Here is a 19,428-nt window from a genome sequence, read left to right as displayed (position 1 = left end):
TTTAGGTGCCAAGCCGAGTTTCTTCAGCCTCCTGAGGTTGAAGAGGCTCTGTTGCACCTTCTTCACCACACTGTCTGCGTGGGTGGACCATTTCAGTTTGTCGGTGATGTGTACGCCAAGGAACTTGAAGCTTTCCACCCTCTCCACTGCGGTCCCGTCGATGAGGATAGGGGGGTGCAACCTCTGCTGTTTCCTGAAGTCCACGATCATCTCCTTTGATTGGTTAATGTTGAGTGAGAGGTTATTTTCCTGGCACCACACTCCCAGAGTCCTCACCTCCTCCCTGTAGGTGGTCTCGTCATTGTTGGTAATCAAGCCTACTACTGTTGTATCGTCTGCAAACCTGATGATTGAGTTGGAGGCGTGCTTGGCCACGCAGTCATGGGTGAACAGGGAGTACAGGAGGGGGCTGAGCACACACCCTTGTGGGGCCCCAGTGTTGAGGATCAGCGAAGTGGAGATGCTGTTTTCTACCTTCACCACCTGGGGGCGGCCCATCAGGAAGTCCAGGACCCAGTTGCACAGGGCGGGGTTCAGACCTAGGGCCTCGAGCTTAATGATGAGCTTGGCGGGTACTATGGTATTGAATGCTGAGCTATAGTCAATGAACAGCATTCTTACATAGGTATTCCTCTTGTCCAGATGGGATAGGGAAGTGTGCAGTGTGATGGCGATTGCATCGTCTGTGGATCTATTGGGGCGGTAAGCAAATTGGAGTGGGTCTAGGGTGACAGGTAAGGTAGAGGTGATATGATCCTTGACTAGTCTCTCAAAGCACTTCATGATGACAGAGGTGAGTGCTACAGGGCGATAGTCATTTAGTTCAGTTGCCTTTGCTTTCTTGGGTACAGGAACAATGGTGGCCATCTTGAAGCATGTGGGAACAGCAGACTGGGATAGGGAGAGATTGAATATGTCCGTACACACACCAGCCAGCTGGTCTGCGCATGCTCTGAGGACGCGGCTAGGGATGTCGTCTGGGCCGGCAGCCTTGCGAGGGTTAACACGCTTAAATGTCTTACTCATGTCAGCCAGGGGATGTATCACTGTATAGGACTGTAGCCCACCCATGGGGATGTGTGTCTATAGACAGCATGCACTGACAAATTCCTTGTCATTAAAACATACGTTCAGGTTTTTGTGGGATCACTTTGCTAGACTAAAATCATAATTTCCATCATCTTCATCATTCATCTCTGCTAATTCTGTTCTCATGATCTGATGACACCTGTATATTGCTTTGTTTGTTGTCTGTGTTCTATGTTCTGTGTTTTGGATTGTTTTTATTATTTTTAGGATTATTTATAGTGTTTATTTTTCTTGTCTCTTGGTGTGAGAAAAGCGCTTAACAAATTAAATGTATTATTATTATTATCATCTTCATAATCTTCATCATATCCACCACCAACAACCCGATTATTATCATCAATATCACCAAGGAACAATTACCTTCGGTTCCCACTTTTTCAAATAGCCAACCAAAAATACTCAATAGTTTGACACTTCAAATTTGACCATGGCACAAACATTTGGTTACTTCTGCCATCTAATGGTTGTAGAAGAGACTTTATTTTTTTTTTATTTTTTTAGTCATTTAGCAGACGCTCTTATCCAGAGCGCCTTACAGTTAGTGAATACATATACATATGTATATATTTTTTTTTACTGGCCCCCGTGAGAAACGAACCCACACCCCTGGCGTTGCAAACGCCATGCTCTATCAACTGAGCTACATCCCTGCCGACCATTCGCTCCCCTACCCTGGACGACGCTGGGCCAATTGTGCGCCGCCCATGAGTCTCCCGGTCGCGGCCGGCTGCGACAGAGCCTGGATTCGAACCAGGATCTCTAGTGGCACAGTTAGCACTGCGATGCAGTGCCTTAGACCACTGCGCCACTCAGGAGAGTTGCCAAGGAGTAGCACCTGCAGCAACTGAACCCAACACATTCCAAGGTGTTACTGCATTTTGTTTTGTTATTCACACAGACAAATAAATCATCATAACATGTTTTTTTTCTGACACACACACTCTCTCTCTCACGCACACACCTACTCACTCACGCACGGGTGCGCGCGCTCACACACACGGGCGCGCGCACACACACATTCTCTCATGCGTTCACACAAGCACACACAGACGTGTCAAATACGGATATGATTTTATCAAAAATATGATATAAGATGATTTTTGATCATTTTGTAAATCTCTCATTCAGAATGTAACCCCCAGTGGAAATAGTGCTGACATTTATCAGTGAACACAACACCAGTAGTTTCCAAATAAGACTAAACTTCATGTATACAGTGTATATAAAAAAAAAAATACAGTGTCACACAAACATTTTCTATAGGAAAACCCTATTTACAAATGGTCACAAAAAGCATCTAAAATATATTGAAATAAAATGACAATGAAATGACTTCTTGAATTAAAAGCAAATAAAATGGCCATCCTATGGCAACATGTGGATGTGGTATTTGCACCTTTGTTCATAAATTCTCATGATGAATGTAAAATGTACTTTATGCATGTGAACCACACATTCTTTTGATACTGTCTTTTCAATTAGCCTAATTACTTCCTGATTCAAGGCTGAGCCATACAGATGGTAAGGTGGGGTGGGGTGGATTTCTGGATCCAGGCTGAACTATTCAGAGGGTAAGAAGGGGGATAGTTCTCTCTGATTCCAGGCAGAAAATCCCTTTATTTGCTTTTTCCCTGTAGAGATAATCAGACACAAACAATTATTCCACTTACTCATTATAGGATGTCTCTTTACATGATGCCCTTGTGTCCTAGTTTATAGGATCATAAGCACAAATACAGCAGTTGTTTTCTTTGCATGTCATTAATGCAACCAAAACACTAAACATTTAATTATTTACACCATCAAAACAAGAATGAAATGTATTACAGTAAGAGAGCGTGGTATAATCCTTATATATCAGTCCCATATCAAAGTTAACAATAGCTATCATAAATATTCATCATACAAGATACATATAGTGCCTTCAGAAAGCATTCACACCCCTTTAATATTTCCACATTTGATTGTTACAGCCTGAATTTTAAATTGATTACATTTAGATTTGTTTTTTTCACTGACCTATACACAATACCCCATAATGTAAAAGTGGATTTTTAGTTTTTTTTAGTTTTTACAAATTAATTAAAAATGAAAAGCTGAAATATTCAACCCCTTTGTTATGGCTTAACCAGTTTCATAATAAGTTGCATGCACTCAATCTGTGTGCAATAATAGTGTTTGAAATTATTTTTGAATGACTACCTCATCTCTGTACCCCACACATACAATTATCTGCAAGGTCCCTCAGTTGAGCAGTGAATTTCAAACAAAGATTAAACCACAAAGACCAGGGAGGTTTTCCATTGCCTCACAAAGAAGGGCACCTATTGGTAGATAGGTAATTAAGTAAAAAAAAGCAGACATTGAATATTCCTTTAAGCATGGTGAAGTTATTAATTACACCTAATTCAGTTGCCTGAGATGAAGGAAACCGCTCAGGGATTTCACCATGAGGCCAATGGTGACTTTAAAACCGTTACAGAGTTTAATGGCTGTGACAGGAGAAAATTGAGGATGGATGAACAACATTGTAGTTACTCCACTATACCAACCTAATTGACAGAGTGAAAAGAAGGAAGCCTGTACAGAATACAAATATTCCAAAACATGCATCCTGTTTGCAACAAGGCACTAGAGTAATATTTCCCCACAAAAGGGCTTTATTACAGACATAAATGCTCCTCAGTTTCATCAGCTGTCCGGGAGGCTGGTCTCAGACGATTCCGCAGGTGATGAAGCCGGATGTAGAGGTCCTGGGCTGGCGTGGTTACATGTGGTCTTTGGTTATGAGGCCGGTTGGATGTACTGCCAAATTCTCCAAAATGACGTTGGATGCGGCTTATGGTAGAGAAATGAACATTCAATATCTGGCAACAACTCTGGTGGACATACCTGCAGTCAGCATGCCAATTGCATGCTCCCTCAAAACTTGAGACATCTGTGGCATTGTGCTGTGTGACAAAACTGCACATTTTAGAGTGGTCTTTATGTTGCACAAGCCAGGTGTGGAAAGCTTACCCAGAAAGACTCACAACTGTAATCGCTGCCAAAGGTGCTTCTACAAAGTATTGACTCAGGGGTGTGAATACGTTTGTAAATTAGATATTTCTGTATTCGTTTTCCATAAATGTGCAAACATTTCAAAAAAATATGTTTCACTTTGTCATTATGGGGTATTGTGTGTAGATGGGTGATGAAAAATATATATATATAATCAATTTTGAATTCAGGCTGTACCACAGCAAAATGTGGAATAAGTCAAGGGGTATGAATACTTTCTGAAGGCATTGTAGATGGCAATTATCTTAGTAGTTAGTACCGTACATAATTACTGTAAACATTGCAAAAAAGGGGAACAATTTGAATTTTTCCATATTGATTATATTGATCATCAATGTCTACTAGAAAAACCCACCTTTAGCATGACTGAGACAGCACCTTTTTCAAAGCAGAAGAGTAAAGTGAACAAATCAAGTCTTAAAATTCCAAAGACTGTTTCCATTGTCTTTTACAGACAATGGTAGTGCGCTACTCACCTCTGTAAGATGAAAACTGCAAACATTATGAGCAATGACACCAGGTCCACTGTGATCCATATAATTCTGTATATATCAGGTCTCTGAAACACACACAGACACACACATATAGTAAGTACCAGCAAACCTAGTAGGTACACTACCGGTCAAACGTTTTAGAACACCTACTCATTCAAGGGTTTTTATTTATTTTTTACTATTTTCTACATTGTAGAATAATAGTGAAGACATCAAAACTATGAAATAACAAATATGGAATCATGTAGTAACCCAAGAAGTGTTAAACAAATGAAAATATATTTTATATTTGAGATTCTTCAAATAACCCCCCTTTGCCTTGATGACAGCTTTGCACACTATTGGCATTCTCTCAACCAGCTTCATGAGGTAGTCACCTGGAATGCATTTAAATTAACAGGTGTGCTTTCTTAAAGTTAATTTGTGGAATTTCTTTCCTTCTTAATGCGTTTGAGCCAATCAGTTGTGTTGTGACAAGGAAGGGGGGATATACAGAAGATAGCCCTATTAGGTAAAAGACCAAGTCCATATTATGGCAAGAACAGCTCAAATAAGCAATGAGAAATGACAGTCCATCATTACCTTAAGACATGAAGGTCAATCAATATGGAACATTTCAAGAACTTTGAACGTTTCTTCAAGTGCAGTCGCAAAAACCATCAAGCGCTATAATGAAACTGGCTCTCATGAGGACCACCACAGGAATGGAAGACCCAGAGTTACCTCTGCTGCAGAGGATAAGTTAATTAGAGTTACCAGCCTATGAAATTGCAGCCCAAATAAATGCTTCACAGAGTTCAAGTAATAGACATATCTCAACATCAACTGTTCAGAGTAGACTGTGTGAATCAGGCCTTCATGGTCGAATTGCTGCAAAGAAACCACTACTAAAGGACACCAATAATAAGAAGAGACATGCCTGGGCCAAGAAACACGAGCAATGGACATTAGACCAGTGGAAATGTGTCCTTTGGTCTGGAGTCCAAATATGAGATTTTTGGTTGCAACCGCTGTGTCTTTGTGAGACGCGGTGTGGGTGAACGGATGATCTCCGCATGTGTATTTCCCACTGTAAAGCATGGAGGAGGAGGTGTTATGGTGTGGGTGTGCTTTGCTCGTGACTGTGTCTGTGATTTATTTAGAATTCAAGGCACACTTAACCAGCATGGCTACCACAGCATTCTGCAGCGATACGCCATCCCATTTGGTTTGGGCTTAGTGGGACTATCATTTTTTCCCCCAATAGGACAATGTCCCAAAACACAGCTCCAGGCTGTGTAAGGGCTATTTTACCAAGAAGGAGAGTGATGGAGTGCTGCATCAGATGACCTGGCCTCCACAATCCCCCGACCTCAACCAAATTGAGATGGTGTGGGATGAGTGGGACTGCAGAGTGAAGGAAAGTCAGCCAACAAGTGCTCAGCATATGTAGGAACTCTTTCAAGACTGTGGGAAAAGCATTCCAGGTGAAGCTGGTTGAGAGAATGCCAAGAGTGTGCAAAGCTGTCATCAAGTCAAAGGGTGGCTATTTGAAGAATCTCAAACATAAAATATGAATTGATTTGTTTAACACTTTTTTGGTTACTACATGATTCCATATGTGTTATTTCATAGTTTTGATGTCTTCCTTATTATTCTACGATGTAGAAAATAATAAAAAAAATAAAGAAAAACCCTTGAATGAGTAGGTGTTCTAAAACTTTTGACCAGTAGTGTACATTTATACAACCCATAGATGGCGCACAAGATGAAAAACTCGTGAGAAAATGTCAAGTTCAATGCTACACATGGATATCATAATATATGCTAGCTAATGTTTAAAAGCAATATTGACTTTGTGAGAATTACAATGTCAGGGTGGGGTGATCTGGTTGACCGTTGAAGAGGGAGTGACTATGGGAAAGTGAAGAAGAGGGGGTTTGATGTGAGTCCCTCACCATTGTCCAGTCAGGCTGGGACATGTCCTTTAGGAGGGAGCAGGCGTTGGTGGTCACAGAGCTGGCCCCCGAGCACCACAGCAGAGAGAAGAGCCATGGTTCATTCACCACCCACAGGTTCACCGTCACGTTCCTGTTCCGAAGCTCCCTGTCTCACACAAACACACAAAAATACAAGTTCAGTAGCGAATTAAAAGATTAGGTGAAAGAGCTGGCTCAGATCAGCAACATATAATTAGTAGTAGGAGTGATCAATCATACTGTAAGATGTCATACTATTAAAGGACACATCATGCTTGTTCAGACAACACTTTCCCATCATCTTTGAGCTGTTTGTTTCACTAAATCAACAGACACTATCATCCCATGAGGAACGTTCACTACTGGGCTCTCAGCCATTAAAAATCCACCTGTGCGAAAACATGATTTTAGTCTCATTCCCCCCTGAGGCATTGTGGCATTGTGTCTGTCTCAGTCTAAGATAGTGCCATTTTCTTGTCTCAGCACGCCAACATAAATACTTTTAATTTTGTAACCACTACACCTGCAGCTGTCAATCAGCCCAGGTGGAATGTGGTTCTGGAACTAAAGCTCTGAGAAAAGCGTGGGAACTTTGAGGTAGGCTACTCACCCGATCTCTGCGGTGCTCAACGCACTGTATTTGACATTCAGATAATCTGCTCCGTCACGGTTCATATCAGACACAGTGTTGTAGACCTGCTTGAACCCTGGTGCGATCTCCCTCACATACTCCCTGTGTTTAGGGGGAAGCCAGAGGATCTAAAGAGAGAAGAGACACACTGTCAAACAACTGCAATAAGAGTATAACTACAAAGAACTGGTGAAGTAGTGATCCTGATAGAGATTCCACTCACCAGGTCTTGGGGGATGCTAGAGTTGAGGATGGTGTTCACAGTGTCGTTAGTGTCATTGTTGTCGTCATTCTTCAAGTCAAAGATGACAGAGGTGTTATGAGTCTTGGCCAGGTCCAGCAGCTGCAGAAGGGAGGGAACACTCTGGTTCCCAGCTGTCTTCTTCTCCTGCTCTGAGAGCTGGGACACTGAGCGGAATGGATCTGTCTGAAAGGGAGATATCCATAGTATGGATGTCATTATGTCAATGAGTTGGTGTAGTTCAAATTGTAATACACATTTTAAGGATCTACAGTAAATAAGACATGTTCAACTAAACCTAAACTGAAATGAAATGATTTCCAACTAATAATAATTTTGGGGGTGCTTATACTGTGTTTGTCCTGTTACACACAAGGGTGTAATGGAACTGTGTTTCTTTAACATCCCAACTCCCCCTGAGACATCTGCAGGGACTGGGGTCACAGCCAGGGTCACCATTGTACAGTACCCCTGGAGCAATTAGTGTTAACTGTCTTGCTCAAGGGCACAGCGGCACATTTCTCATCTTGTTGCTACACATGGATATGTACCAGCGACCTTTCGGGTACTGGCCCAACGCTTTAACCTGCCGCCCCACTACAACATACAAGGGAGGCTTGTGAAATTGGATATCACCCTTACCTTCAGGAACCAATCACCAGCGTTTAATTCCTGTAGCTCCTCCCAGGTGAGGTTTGTGCTGTGGTTCAAGTCTTTCCCAGGGAACTTCTGTAGAACATCTGTAGTCCTCCTCAGGAAATGGCTGTTGTGGTCATGCATCAGGTAAGGAACTCTGTCCTTACTGGAGGAGAAAGAATTGTCAACAAACTGCATCTTAGGGTCTTTGAAAAGCGCTATATAAATCCCATGCATCCTTGTTATTATTATTCAACTGAAAACAATTTGAAACAGCAGTGCACTTTTGATCCTTCACAACTCTGCAATGTCTATGCATACAGGAAGCCGCCTTAGTCCCCTGGGTACCTGAGCTGCACGTCCGTCTCGAAGGCGATCACGCCGCACTCCACACTCCTAATGAACGACATCAGGGTGTTCTCTGGGGCCAGCTGAACACAGAGAGAGGACATATTGGTGAGAAACACTCCTGTGACTACCCTGATGCTGTGCGAACACTGAGCCATGCTGCATATGACACAGCTGAGCTGAGTGGGCCTACGGTGGTGATATTGGAGAGGACTGGAGCAACGACTGGACAGCAAATCTAAGCCCTCTGATTCACTGGAAATGATGGAAATAGGGATATGTGCACTACCGGTCAAAAGTTTTAGAACACCTACTCATTCAAGGGTTTTTATTTATTTTTACTATTTTCTACATTGTAGAATAATAGTGAAGACATCAAAACTATGAAATAACACATATGGAATCATGTATTAACCAAAAAAGTGTTAAACAAATCAAAATATATTTTATATTTGAGATTCTTCAAATAACCACCCTTTGCCTTGATGACAGCTTTGCACACTCTTGGCATTCTCTCAACCAGCTTCATGAGGTAGTCACCTGGAATGCATTTCAATCAACAGGTGTGCCTTCTTAAAGTTAATTTGTGGAATTTCTTTCCTTCTTAATGCATTTGAGCCAATCAGTTGTGTTGTGACAAGGTAGGGGGGATATACAGAAGATAGCCCTATTTGGTAAAAGACCAAGTCCATATTATGGCAAGAACAGCTCAAATAAGCAAAGAGAAACGACAGTCCATCATTACTTTAAGACATGAAGGTCAATCAATATGGAACATTTCAAGAACTTTGAAGGTTTCTTCAAGTGCAGTCGCAAAAACCATCAAGCGCTATGATGAAACTGGCTCTCATGAGGACCGCCACAGGAATGGAAGACCCAGAGTTACCTCTGCTGCAGAGGATAAGTTAATTAGAGTTACCAGCCTCAGAAATTGCAGCCCAAATAAATGCTTCACAGAGTTCAAGTAATAGACACATCTCAACATCAACTGTTCAGAGTAGACTGTGTGGAATCAGGCCTTCATGGTCGAATTGCTGCAAAGAAACCACTACTAAAGGACACCAATAATAAGAAGAGACATGCTTGGGCCAAGAAACACAAGCAATGGACATTAGACCAGTGAAAATGTGTCCATTGGTCTGGAGTCCAAATGTGAGATTTTTGGTTGCAACCGCTGTGTCTTTGTGAGACGCGGTGTGGGTGAACGGATGATCTCCGCATGTGTATTTCCCACCGTAAAGCATGGAGGAGGAGATGTTATGGTGTGGGGGTGCTTTGCTGGTGACTGTGTCTGTGATTTATTTAGAATTCAAGGCACACTTAACCAGCATGGCTACCACAGCATTCTGCAGCGATACACCATCCCATCTGGTTTGGGCTTAGTGGGACTATAATTTGTTTTTCAATAGGACAATGACCCAAAACACAATTCCAGGCTGTGTAAGGGCTATTTTACCAAGAAGGAAAGTGATGGAGTGCTGCATCAGATGACCTGGCCTCCACAATCACCCGACCTCAACCAAATTGAGATGGTGTGGGATGAGTGGGACTGCAGAGTGAAGGAAAGTCAGCCAACAAGTGCTCAGCATATGTGGGAACTCCTTCAAGACTGTTGGAAAATCATTCCAGGTGAAGCTGGTTGAGAGAATGCCAAGAGTGTGCAAAGCTGTCATCAAGGCAAAGGGTGGCTATTTGAAGAATCTAAAATATATAATATGTTTTGATTTGTTTAACACTTTTTTGGTTACTACATGATTCCATATGTGTTATTTCATAGTTTTGATGTCTTCCTTATTATTCTACGATGTAGAAAATAGTAAAAAATAAAGAAAAACCCTTGAATGAGTAGGTGTTCTAAAACTTTTTACCAGTAGTGTACTTAGTGCAATGTAAACAAACACTAATACTAACGTCGTTCTAGGTATATATACATACTGAATCATAACGGATGATTATGGAATTTATGTCAACGGTAAAGTGTAACACATAAGCCATTTTCTGATGTCATTAAGTCGTATCCACTGTATGACTAAGGTAGCCAATCACCTTTAGGTACTTTGCATTTTCAGCTTATCACTTTAATATTGAGACCATAGAACCAATGCACGGTATGAGAAATAAAGTGGGCACTTCCTCACCATTGGTGCTCCTCGATGACCAATGAGGTTAGGTTTACGGGGCAGCTGTTCCTTCTCCACCAGACAAGGGGATTGGATGAGTAGGGGGCTGAGGAACATTGCCACTGACACGCCAACAAACACTGCCATGATGAGGATCTTAGAGGCTGGGGGTCAAACAGACAGACACAGGTTAAGAATGAAACAGTCATACTTTAACTATTGTTGTGAATACAAAAAGGCAAGGAAAGAAGATAGTCAACTGCATTGAATTAGTTAATTCAGCTGGTGTATGTATTATCATTCCAGGGTTCACAGAACGAAATTATATTCTATCAATATTGAAATAATATCTATAGGCGTGTACTGTACGTCTCATATTATTGATGTCACGGTGAGTGTTTGTGTATTTTCATTGGACAAGTTCAGTATCAGCACTGACCTACTCTGCGGGTCCTATGGAAGCCCTGGAACACCAGCCAGCTGACCAGGGTCAGGGCTCCAACCCCTCCCATCTGTAGGAACGGAGCGGTGGCCTGAGGGAGATCAATGTTATAAACAGTGTAATACACGTAGCATACTGCTGCCAAGGCCCTGACCCAAAACACACAGGCTTACTACACACCTCACTCTAGCTCCAACATTCTCACACACACACTACACACTACACACACACACACACACACACACACACACACACACACACACACACACACACACACACACACACACACACACACACACACACACTACACACACCTAAAAGACAGTTCCATGGTGCTATACTTTGGCCCTGCTATACCTGTAGTGACAGAAGAACAGTGTGCCACTCTTTTCCCCACTTTAGGCTTATTCCAGTGGTGCCCAAGGCGACGAAGACCACTCCTAAAAACAGGAACAACTGTGCAGAGCAAACCACAACACAATACAATTCAGTCAACACAGGTCAATACCTAAGCTATACATGAAGTTAGCTACTATTGTTAATCAGCCATGCTATTGCCATTCTTGTTATGCCACTATAGCTTTGCTCTTCTTATATAACATGTAAAGGGAAACATTCTAGGAACAAAGAATGTTCCTAATACCTTGTGGAGACTGTGTAAGTCCAAAGGCACTTTCAAGGCAAGTTGGAACAGTGCAAAGACCTGCAATTAAACAGTCATTACAACTCAGCTGATGTGAACATCATACAGTAAATGCATTGACAGGTATATGAATTGTGTCCCTCACCAGTAATAGGGTGCAGTAGATGGTCAGTACAGCAGAGATGATGATTAGCACCATGAACCAGTTCACCCACAGTTTCAGAATGGAAAATATCTTCCTGGTAGGGGACAATAGAGGGTAGGTCACAGGGTTTGAGTCCATCGCTGTCAGTGTGTGTGTGTGTGTGTTTGCGTTTGTGTCTGCAGCTGTATGTGCACACATTCACACACAGAGTGTATGACCAAGCTCACCAGTTGACATCGTCGCGGTCATTGTAAGCCATCAGACAGATGTACATCCAGAACAGCGTGAGGATGGACACAGCGGTAAGGACTGACAACCAGCAGCAGGAGCACTATAGCAAGATGAGACAACTATTACTACTGGATCCCTAAACCTGTTCTCATTTCTACTGACATTGGAAGATCTCATTACTAAACGTATTTGTCAGGAAGACATTTACCTTCCAGGATTTATCTCAGCTATGGTTTGGAAATACATATTCTCTGAGTGTTATTGTATTGCTGGTCAACAAGTGTGTGTGTGTGTTTGTGTGTGTGTGTGTGTGTACACTGTACATGTGGTGAGTCTGAGGGTATCAGCGGTTAGCTCCCTCAGGGCTGTTGGATTCTCTCCAATGCCTCTTCATGTTTGGTTTCGCCTGCTGTTCCATGCAACCACCACACTACATGTAGGGAATAAAAAACACCAGTATCCACCCACCCCTAATTGTCTCCAAACAGAACCACCACCTTTGACACTAATGGTTTGTCCCCTTTGTACTTCTGTCCAGTGGTGTAAAGTACTTAAGTAAAAATACTTGAAAGTACTGCTTAAGTAATTTTTTTTGTGGTATCTGTACTTTACTTTACTATTTATATTTTTGTCAACAGAAAATAATGTACTTTTTACTCCATACATTTTCCTTGACACCCAAAAATACTTGTTACATTTTGACTGGAAAATTGTCCAATTCACGCACTTATCAAGAGAACATCCCTGGTCATCCCCATTGCCTCTGATGTGGCGGACTCACTAAACACAAATGCTTTGTTTGTACATTATGTCTGAGTGTTGGAGTGTGCCCCGGGATATCTGTAAATTTAAAAATAAAAATAAAATGGTGCCGTCTGGTTTGCTTAATATAAGGAATTTGAAATGATTTATACTTTTACTTTTACTTTTGATACTTAAGTATATTTGAGCAATTACATTTACTTTTAGACTTTTACTCAAGTAGTATTTTACTGGGTGACTTCAACTTTTACTCAAGTAATTTCTATTAAGGTATCTTTACTTTAACTCAAGTATGACAATTGGGTACTTTTTCCCACCACTCGTTCTGTCCCAGATAAGCTTTTACCCAGCCTGTAGGGGCCTGTGAGTTCAGTTCAGCAATTAGTCCTGGCACACATTCACATGCTCTACTGCATTGCAATCTCCCTCTCCCAATTATCCTGCACTTATTTACACAACAGGTCTGAATGAATGGATGCCTCTCCAATAACATCCATACACATCTCATTGGCCTAGGAATAGAGGCTTCCTATTACAGTGGGGGAAAAAAGTATTTAGTCAGCCACCAATTGTGCAAGTTCTCCCACTTAAAAAGATGAGAGAGGCCTGTAATTTTCATCATAGGTACACGTCAACTATGACAGACAAAATGAGAATGGCTGACTAAATACTTTTTTTCCCCACTGTATACACCCACAGTGAGTTTATAAAGGGGATTAAATCCTCATGCTTCAACTGAATGCTGTCCAATGGAATGCTAATCCCTTATAATCACTGTAAAGCAGGTACAAGAAATTGAACTGTAGAGAAGGCATAAGTAAATTCAAAGCTGAATTCCCTTGGAAATGCCTCAGTGATTGCTGCTGCTGGATGACAATGACGATTTTTATTGCAACACATATCAAAGCCGTGTGAACATTTCCTTGTAGGCCAACTGTAGCTCTGACCTGAGAGAAGTCACTAAAACAACATTTGAGCTACATGGAATTACAGTATACAGTGGGGGGAAAAAAGTATTTAGTCAGCCACCAATTGTGCAAGTTCTCCCACTTAAAAAGATGAGAGAGGCCTGTAATGTTCATCATAGGTACACGTCAACTATGACAGACAAATTGAGAAAAAAAATCCTGAAAATCACATTGTAGGATTTTTAATGAATTTATTTGCAAATTATGGTGGAAAATAAGTATTTGGTCACCTACAAACAAGCAAGATTTCTGGCTCTCACAGACCTGTAACTTCTTCTTTAAGAGGCTCCTCTGTCCTCCACTCGTTACCTGTATTAATGGCACCTGTTTGAACTTGTTATCAGTATAAAAGACACCTGTCCACAACCTCAAACAGTCACACTCCAAACTCCACTATGGCCAAGACCAAAGAGCTGTCAAAGGACACCAGAAACAAAATTGTAGACCTGCACCAGGCTGGGAAGACTGAATCTGCAATAGGTAAGCAGCTTGGTTTGAAGAAATCAACTGTGGGAGCAATTATTAGGAAATGGAAGACATACAAGACCACTGATAATCTCCCTCGATCTGGGGCTCCACGCAAGATCTCACCCCGTGGGGTCAAAATGATCACAAGAACGGTGAGCAAAAATCCCAGAACCACACGGGGGGACCTAGTGAATGACCTGCAGAGAGCTGGGACCAAAGTAACAAAGCCTACCATCAGTAACACACTACGCCGCCAGGGACTCAAATCCTGCAGTGCCAGATGTGTCCCCCTGCTTAAGCCAGTACATGTCCAGGCCCGTCTGAAGTTTGCTAGAGTGCATTTGGATGATCCAGAAGAGGATTGGGAGAATGTCATATGGTCAGATGAAACCAAAATATAACTTTTTGGTAAAAACTCAACTTGTCGTGTTTGGAGGACAAAGAATGCGGAGTTGCATCCAAAGAACACCATACCTACTGTGAAGCATGGGGGTGGAAACATCATGCAAAGGGACCAGGACGACTGATCCGTGTAAAGGAAAGAATGAATGGGGCCATGTATCGTGAGATTTTGAGTGAAAACCTCCTTCCATCAGCAAGGGCATTGAAGATGAAACGTGGCTGGGTCTTTCAGCATGACAATGATCCCAAACACACCGCCCGGGCAACGAAGGAGTGGCTTCGTAAGAAGCATTTCAAGGTCCTGGAGTGGCCTAGCCTGTCTCCAGATCTCAACCCCATAGAAAATCTTTGGAGGGAGTTGAAAGTCTGTGTTGCCCAGCGACAGCCCCAAAACATCACTGCTCTAGAGGAGATCTGCATGGAGGAATGGGCCAAAATACCAGCAACAGTGTGTGAAAACCTTGTGAAGACTTACAGAAAACGTTTGACCTGTGTCATTGCCAACAAAGGGTATATAACAAAGTATTGAGAAACTTTTGTTATTGACCAAATACTTATTTTCCACCATAATTTGCAAATAAATTCATTAAAAATCCTACAATGTGATTTTCTGGATATTTTTTTCTCATTTTGTCTGTCATAGTTGACGTGTACCTATGATGAAAATTACAGGCCTCTCTCATCTTTTTAAGTGGGAGAACTTGCACAATTGGTGGCTGACTAAATACTTTTTTCCCCCACTGTATAGTAATGCACTAAATATAAGTCGCTCTGGATAAGAGTGTCTGCTAAATTAATCAAATGTAAATGTAAACAGTACATAAACCAAAGGTGAGGATAGTGAGGAGTTAGTGCCAAAAAAAAAAGTTAGTGCCTGGGATAGGATAAGTAATCCTTCTAACCCCCCCCCAAAAAAAACAAAAAAAAACATTGTAAAGTGGTTATCCCACTGGCTATAAGGTGAATGCACCAATTTGTATGTCGCTCTGGATAAGAGCGTCTGCTAAATGACATAAATGTAAATGTAAAAATCGTAATTGTCTTAATGAATGTCCTATAGCTACTGTATATTCTACACACAATACAATTCTAGGCATACAGTACTCACTTTTTGTGTCCTGTCACTGGGGTGCCTCCAGTAGCAGCTATACATCCCCCTACAGCATATTCGGCCACAGCTGTCCTCTGACATCATCACCACCCCTCCTCATTCACAGTAAACAAAAGGAGATCCTGTCCAGAGGAGTGTGGATCCTGTCTGTCCTGTTGAGTAGTAATCTGATCCTCTCAGCCTAGAGGGGCTGGATAGAGCGGTGGAGGGTGACAACACTCCTGGAGAACACCTTGTCTAGCAGCTCTGTGCTCTGTATGTGAGGAGAGGGGTTCAGCTCCGCAGAGGGCTGACTCACCACTCTAAACCTACACAGTGTAGGAGGAGAGAGAGAAAAAAGAGTAAGAAAGGGAGAGTGATGGATAAAGAGGGAATATCTGTGAGTATTAGGTCCATCCCTGTTCAATAAATTCCTGAATAGAGCTTCTATGTTGGGGGCCGGCCTGACTGGCTGCTGAAAGAGCTGACAATGGCCGACCCTGTGGGGTTCTGCGAGAGGCCTGAGAGTGAAGTCATGGCATAAAACCCTCCGTTCCAACACAATATGGGAGAACTGACAGTGACAGGCACATCCATACACAGGGTGGACGGAGAGGAAGGAGGAGGAGGGGGTTCATTGTCAGCAGGGGGTTGCAGTGGGGAGACTTCAACCGGGGGATTAGTATGGGGGACTGGCAACCTGGTCTTACCAAACCAAGACATAAAGCTTCACAATATTAAAATGTTACTCTATAGAGACTGGGGTGTTCATAAGAAATTAGAGCAGGGTGCCCAGTTCCCACAGAACAACAAAACGGTGAAATACACATTTAAAGTTACAGACTCGTAGCTATAGTACTTGAGGCAGTGAATTTCTAAATCGTTCTACAACTTTGTAAAGCAAATTGACATTAGACCATCTATTGATCAATGTCGGGAAGGTTTTGACAAGTCTTTTTTAAAGCATGAGCTGTTCATCCATCAAGTTAGAACACTTGTTGAGCTTCCTTGAAAATTAATAGCTATTACTGTAACTACAAGGCAGATGTACTTGGTCAATATACATTTCAAATTTGTTTTTGATATTCGCCATCAACATTTATCAGGTAAGCAAATTTACACTGTTGGTCAAAGGCTGAAGTGTGTTAAGCAAACTTCAGACCTGACACATTTAGTTTGAACGGGTATTTGGTCCACAAGTGAAAAACACATCACGCTAAAGAAGTATTTAAAGAAAGAAAAAAGTAAGCCCTTATAGAGAGGGGCACATGCAGTGTGAAGGTATTCTGTGCTGTGGAAAAGCCCTCCGGTCAGACTCATGTCTGAGCAGGTCGGCAAGCAGTGAAACTCAGAGAAATTTGAATAGATTGCACCACATGAAACCAGATGCCTTGCCATTGTGTAATGTAAGATGTCTAGGTTACAACTGAACAGACTAAAAATGTATGAATGGGAGTGAATTTCAGGATGCTGGGGGGAACTCCCTTAAATCCACCACCTCTTGGCCAGGGCTCCCTTGAAAAAGAGACTTTGTCAGCTGCTACAGAATCACAGTGTTCACAGAATGTCATCAATACAATACAACAGTGAATAATCAGTGTGTCCTTGTACATCCAGTCTGGCGTCAATCATTATCAACAGATATGTGAATAATCCATAATATTCAGCTTCAAGTCTAGTGACCATCAACTCACACCTTAGCGGTGTTTACACCGGCAGCCGAATTCTGATATTTTTTCACTAATTGGTATTTTGACCTATCAGATCAGCTCAGATCAGACAAACAGGGAGATAGCAACAGCACCAAGAACATTCCGATAAACATGTGTGGGCCTAAAACAATATCCATATTTGTTAGAAGAAACATATCTGTATGCTGTATAATTTACTCCTAACAATAGTTATAGTAAGTTATGTTGCCAGTGTGAGAAATCTTGATATGCACCTCGCCACACATCAAGCACTGGGACTTGGCAGTTACATTGTAATCGATCTTTGTGTCATGCTCAGGTAAGCTTGGTGAACTAGCCGACACGGAAATAAGGGAGGGTTGCTGATCAAAACAGATAAGGGGAAAATTATTATTTTTTTGCCAAGATTCCAACACGTAATTTTTTACTTCAACATTTATAATGTGGTCATGATCCATAAGATCCTGGTCATGACAATAGATGTTATGTTTTGAGAGTTCTCATCATATTCAGTAATTACTTTCTCAAACCATGATGTTGGATCTAACCTGATTGTTTCCCTTTCAAAAATGGATATTGTTTTAGGCCCGCACATGTTTATCGGAATGTTCTTGCTATCTCCCTGTTCATCGTCAGATGTTTAGTATTCTTATTGTAATGGTGTGACGAGTACTGAGTATACAAAGAGGCAGGACGCAGACGCAGGAATTAACAAGGTAAAGTTTACTTAGCAATGAGAAAGAGAATAACAAAGAGCGAGTAAACGACACGATACTAACAATTACACACAACATCCTCCAGAACAGTCCAGGGCTAAATAGAGGTGGTGATGAGATGATGAGGTGCAGGTGCGCTAGAGGTGATTAGGGTGCGTTGGGTTTCCATTTCTGTGTTTGCCGAGGTGGTGCGCTCAGACCAGTAGCTCAGTAGACCGGTGAATCAGAGCGCCGGAGGGGAGCAACGGGAGGAGACGTGACAAATGGGGTAATTTAAGATCACTAAAGTTCGTATTTAGTTTAGAGTGATCAACATGAGAACTTTAAATGTGGCTTGACTGTCCTGGATTTTAACATTTGGAATGCTTTTAAAATACTACATTAAACCCACTCATGATGATATAAAAAGGTAATAAAATGCCATACAAAACTAAGTGACAGAAATCAGTATTTCTGTGGTGAACCCTGTAATGAGCAATGTGATTCAGAATTGTTTTAAATGTGTTAGTTAGAATGTGACCTACTGCATCACAACCACAGTCTACACAGCACATTTCACATGTTCTCCTCATTTGACCAAAGTTTAAAAACAACATTCCATCTCAGTTCAATACTGATACAGACTGAATGTGTTTAATCAATTACATTTAGTTGAAATAGGTAGATCTATTAGTCAATTTGAGTTAATTTGACAACGCATTAAAATACAGTAGGCTAGTGAAAGCTGGAGGAGTGAGGTGCACCATACCTTTAGATCACAGAATGTGTGCATCTCTATTGCAACACTGTAACGGTGATGTTCTGTTCATCAACTTGTTCTAGTCCAGTCCACTATATTTCATTAACTCTTTTCTGTGCCTGTTGTTCTGTTGAGCACTCCGGTTCTTTGTGGAAATCCGTGTCAGGAATGTTAATGAATCAGAATGAATGTGTGCAAGTTCCTAAAGTAGCAAGGGGGAGGGGTATGCCTATTCGGAGGGAGGTGCTCAAATGCAGGTAGCCTATAACTGCAGCACTAGAGGTAGAGGCAGGGAAGTTTTTCACACAACTCATTAATGTACTAAATATATGCTATTAACTCCATAATAAGAGCGTCAGAACACCAGGGCTTCTGTCTGAGGATGTCTACAGCACTATTCCATAGAACTTTAGTTTAATACTGTGCTACTGCAGTTCAATGAACTCTGAGGAAACCAAGCATACTTGAGTTAGTTATTATAGTAAACTAAAACTGAAACTAAAACTAAAACTATATCATGAAAACAATTCAGTAAACTGAAATAAAATAATTAA

The 19,428-nt window shown here is 41.6% G+C and overlaps 1 protein-coding gene across 4 annotated transcripts; it reads right to left on the bottom strand.

The window, feature by feature from the left end:
• Positions 1-1,498: 1,498 nt before the first annotated feature.
• LOC311104708 (glycerophosphoinositol inositolphosphodiesterase GDPD2-like) lies at positions 1,499-19,055 on the bottom strand. Of its 4 annotated transcripts, none has more exons than XM_084146593.1 (16): positions 18,884-19,055; positions 18,199-18,306; positions 15,747-16,057; positions 12,035-12,138; positions 11,808-11,901; positions 11,663-11,722; positions 11,377-11,475; positions 11,017-11,110; positions 10,596-10,741; positions 8,458-8,540; positions 8,116-8,275; positions 7,456-7,659; positions 7,212-7,360; positions 6,581-6,728; positions 4,626-4,708; positions 1,499-2,720 (listed from the first exon to the last, which is right to left on the bottom strand). In XM_084146593.1, exons 3-16 carry the CDS (start codon positions 15,831-15,833, stop codon positions 2,654-2,656), a joined length of 1,578 nt encoding a protein of 525 aa, XP_084002719.1. In that variant the 5' UTR covers positions 15,834-16,057; positions 18,199-18,306; positions 18,884-19,055; the 3' UTR covers positions 1,499-2,653. The 4 variants fall into 4 exon arrangements, with proteins under 4 accessions (XP_084002719.1, XP_084002718.1, XP_084002717.1 ...); XM_084146591.1 differs by lacking the exon at positions 18,199-18,306 and adding an exon at positions 4,505-4,527 and having other exon boundaries at positions 1,532-2,720; XM_084146592.1 differs by lacking the exon at positions 18,199-18,306.
• Between the last annotated feature and the right edge of the window lie 373 nt (positions 19,056-19,428).

The sequence above is a fragment of the Coregonus lavaretus genome (genome assembly GCF_964263955.1).
Source record: "Coregonus lavaretus genome assembly, chromosome: 29".
Taxonomy (NCBI): domain Eukaryota; kingdom Metazoa; phylum Chordata; class Actinopteri; order Salmoniformes; family Salmonidae; genus Coregonus; species Coregonus lavaretus.
This window is presented reverse-complemented; position numbering and strand designations above follow the sequence as displayed.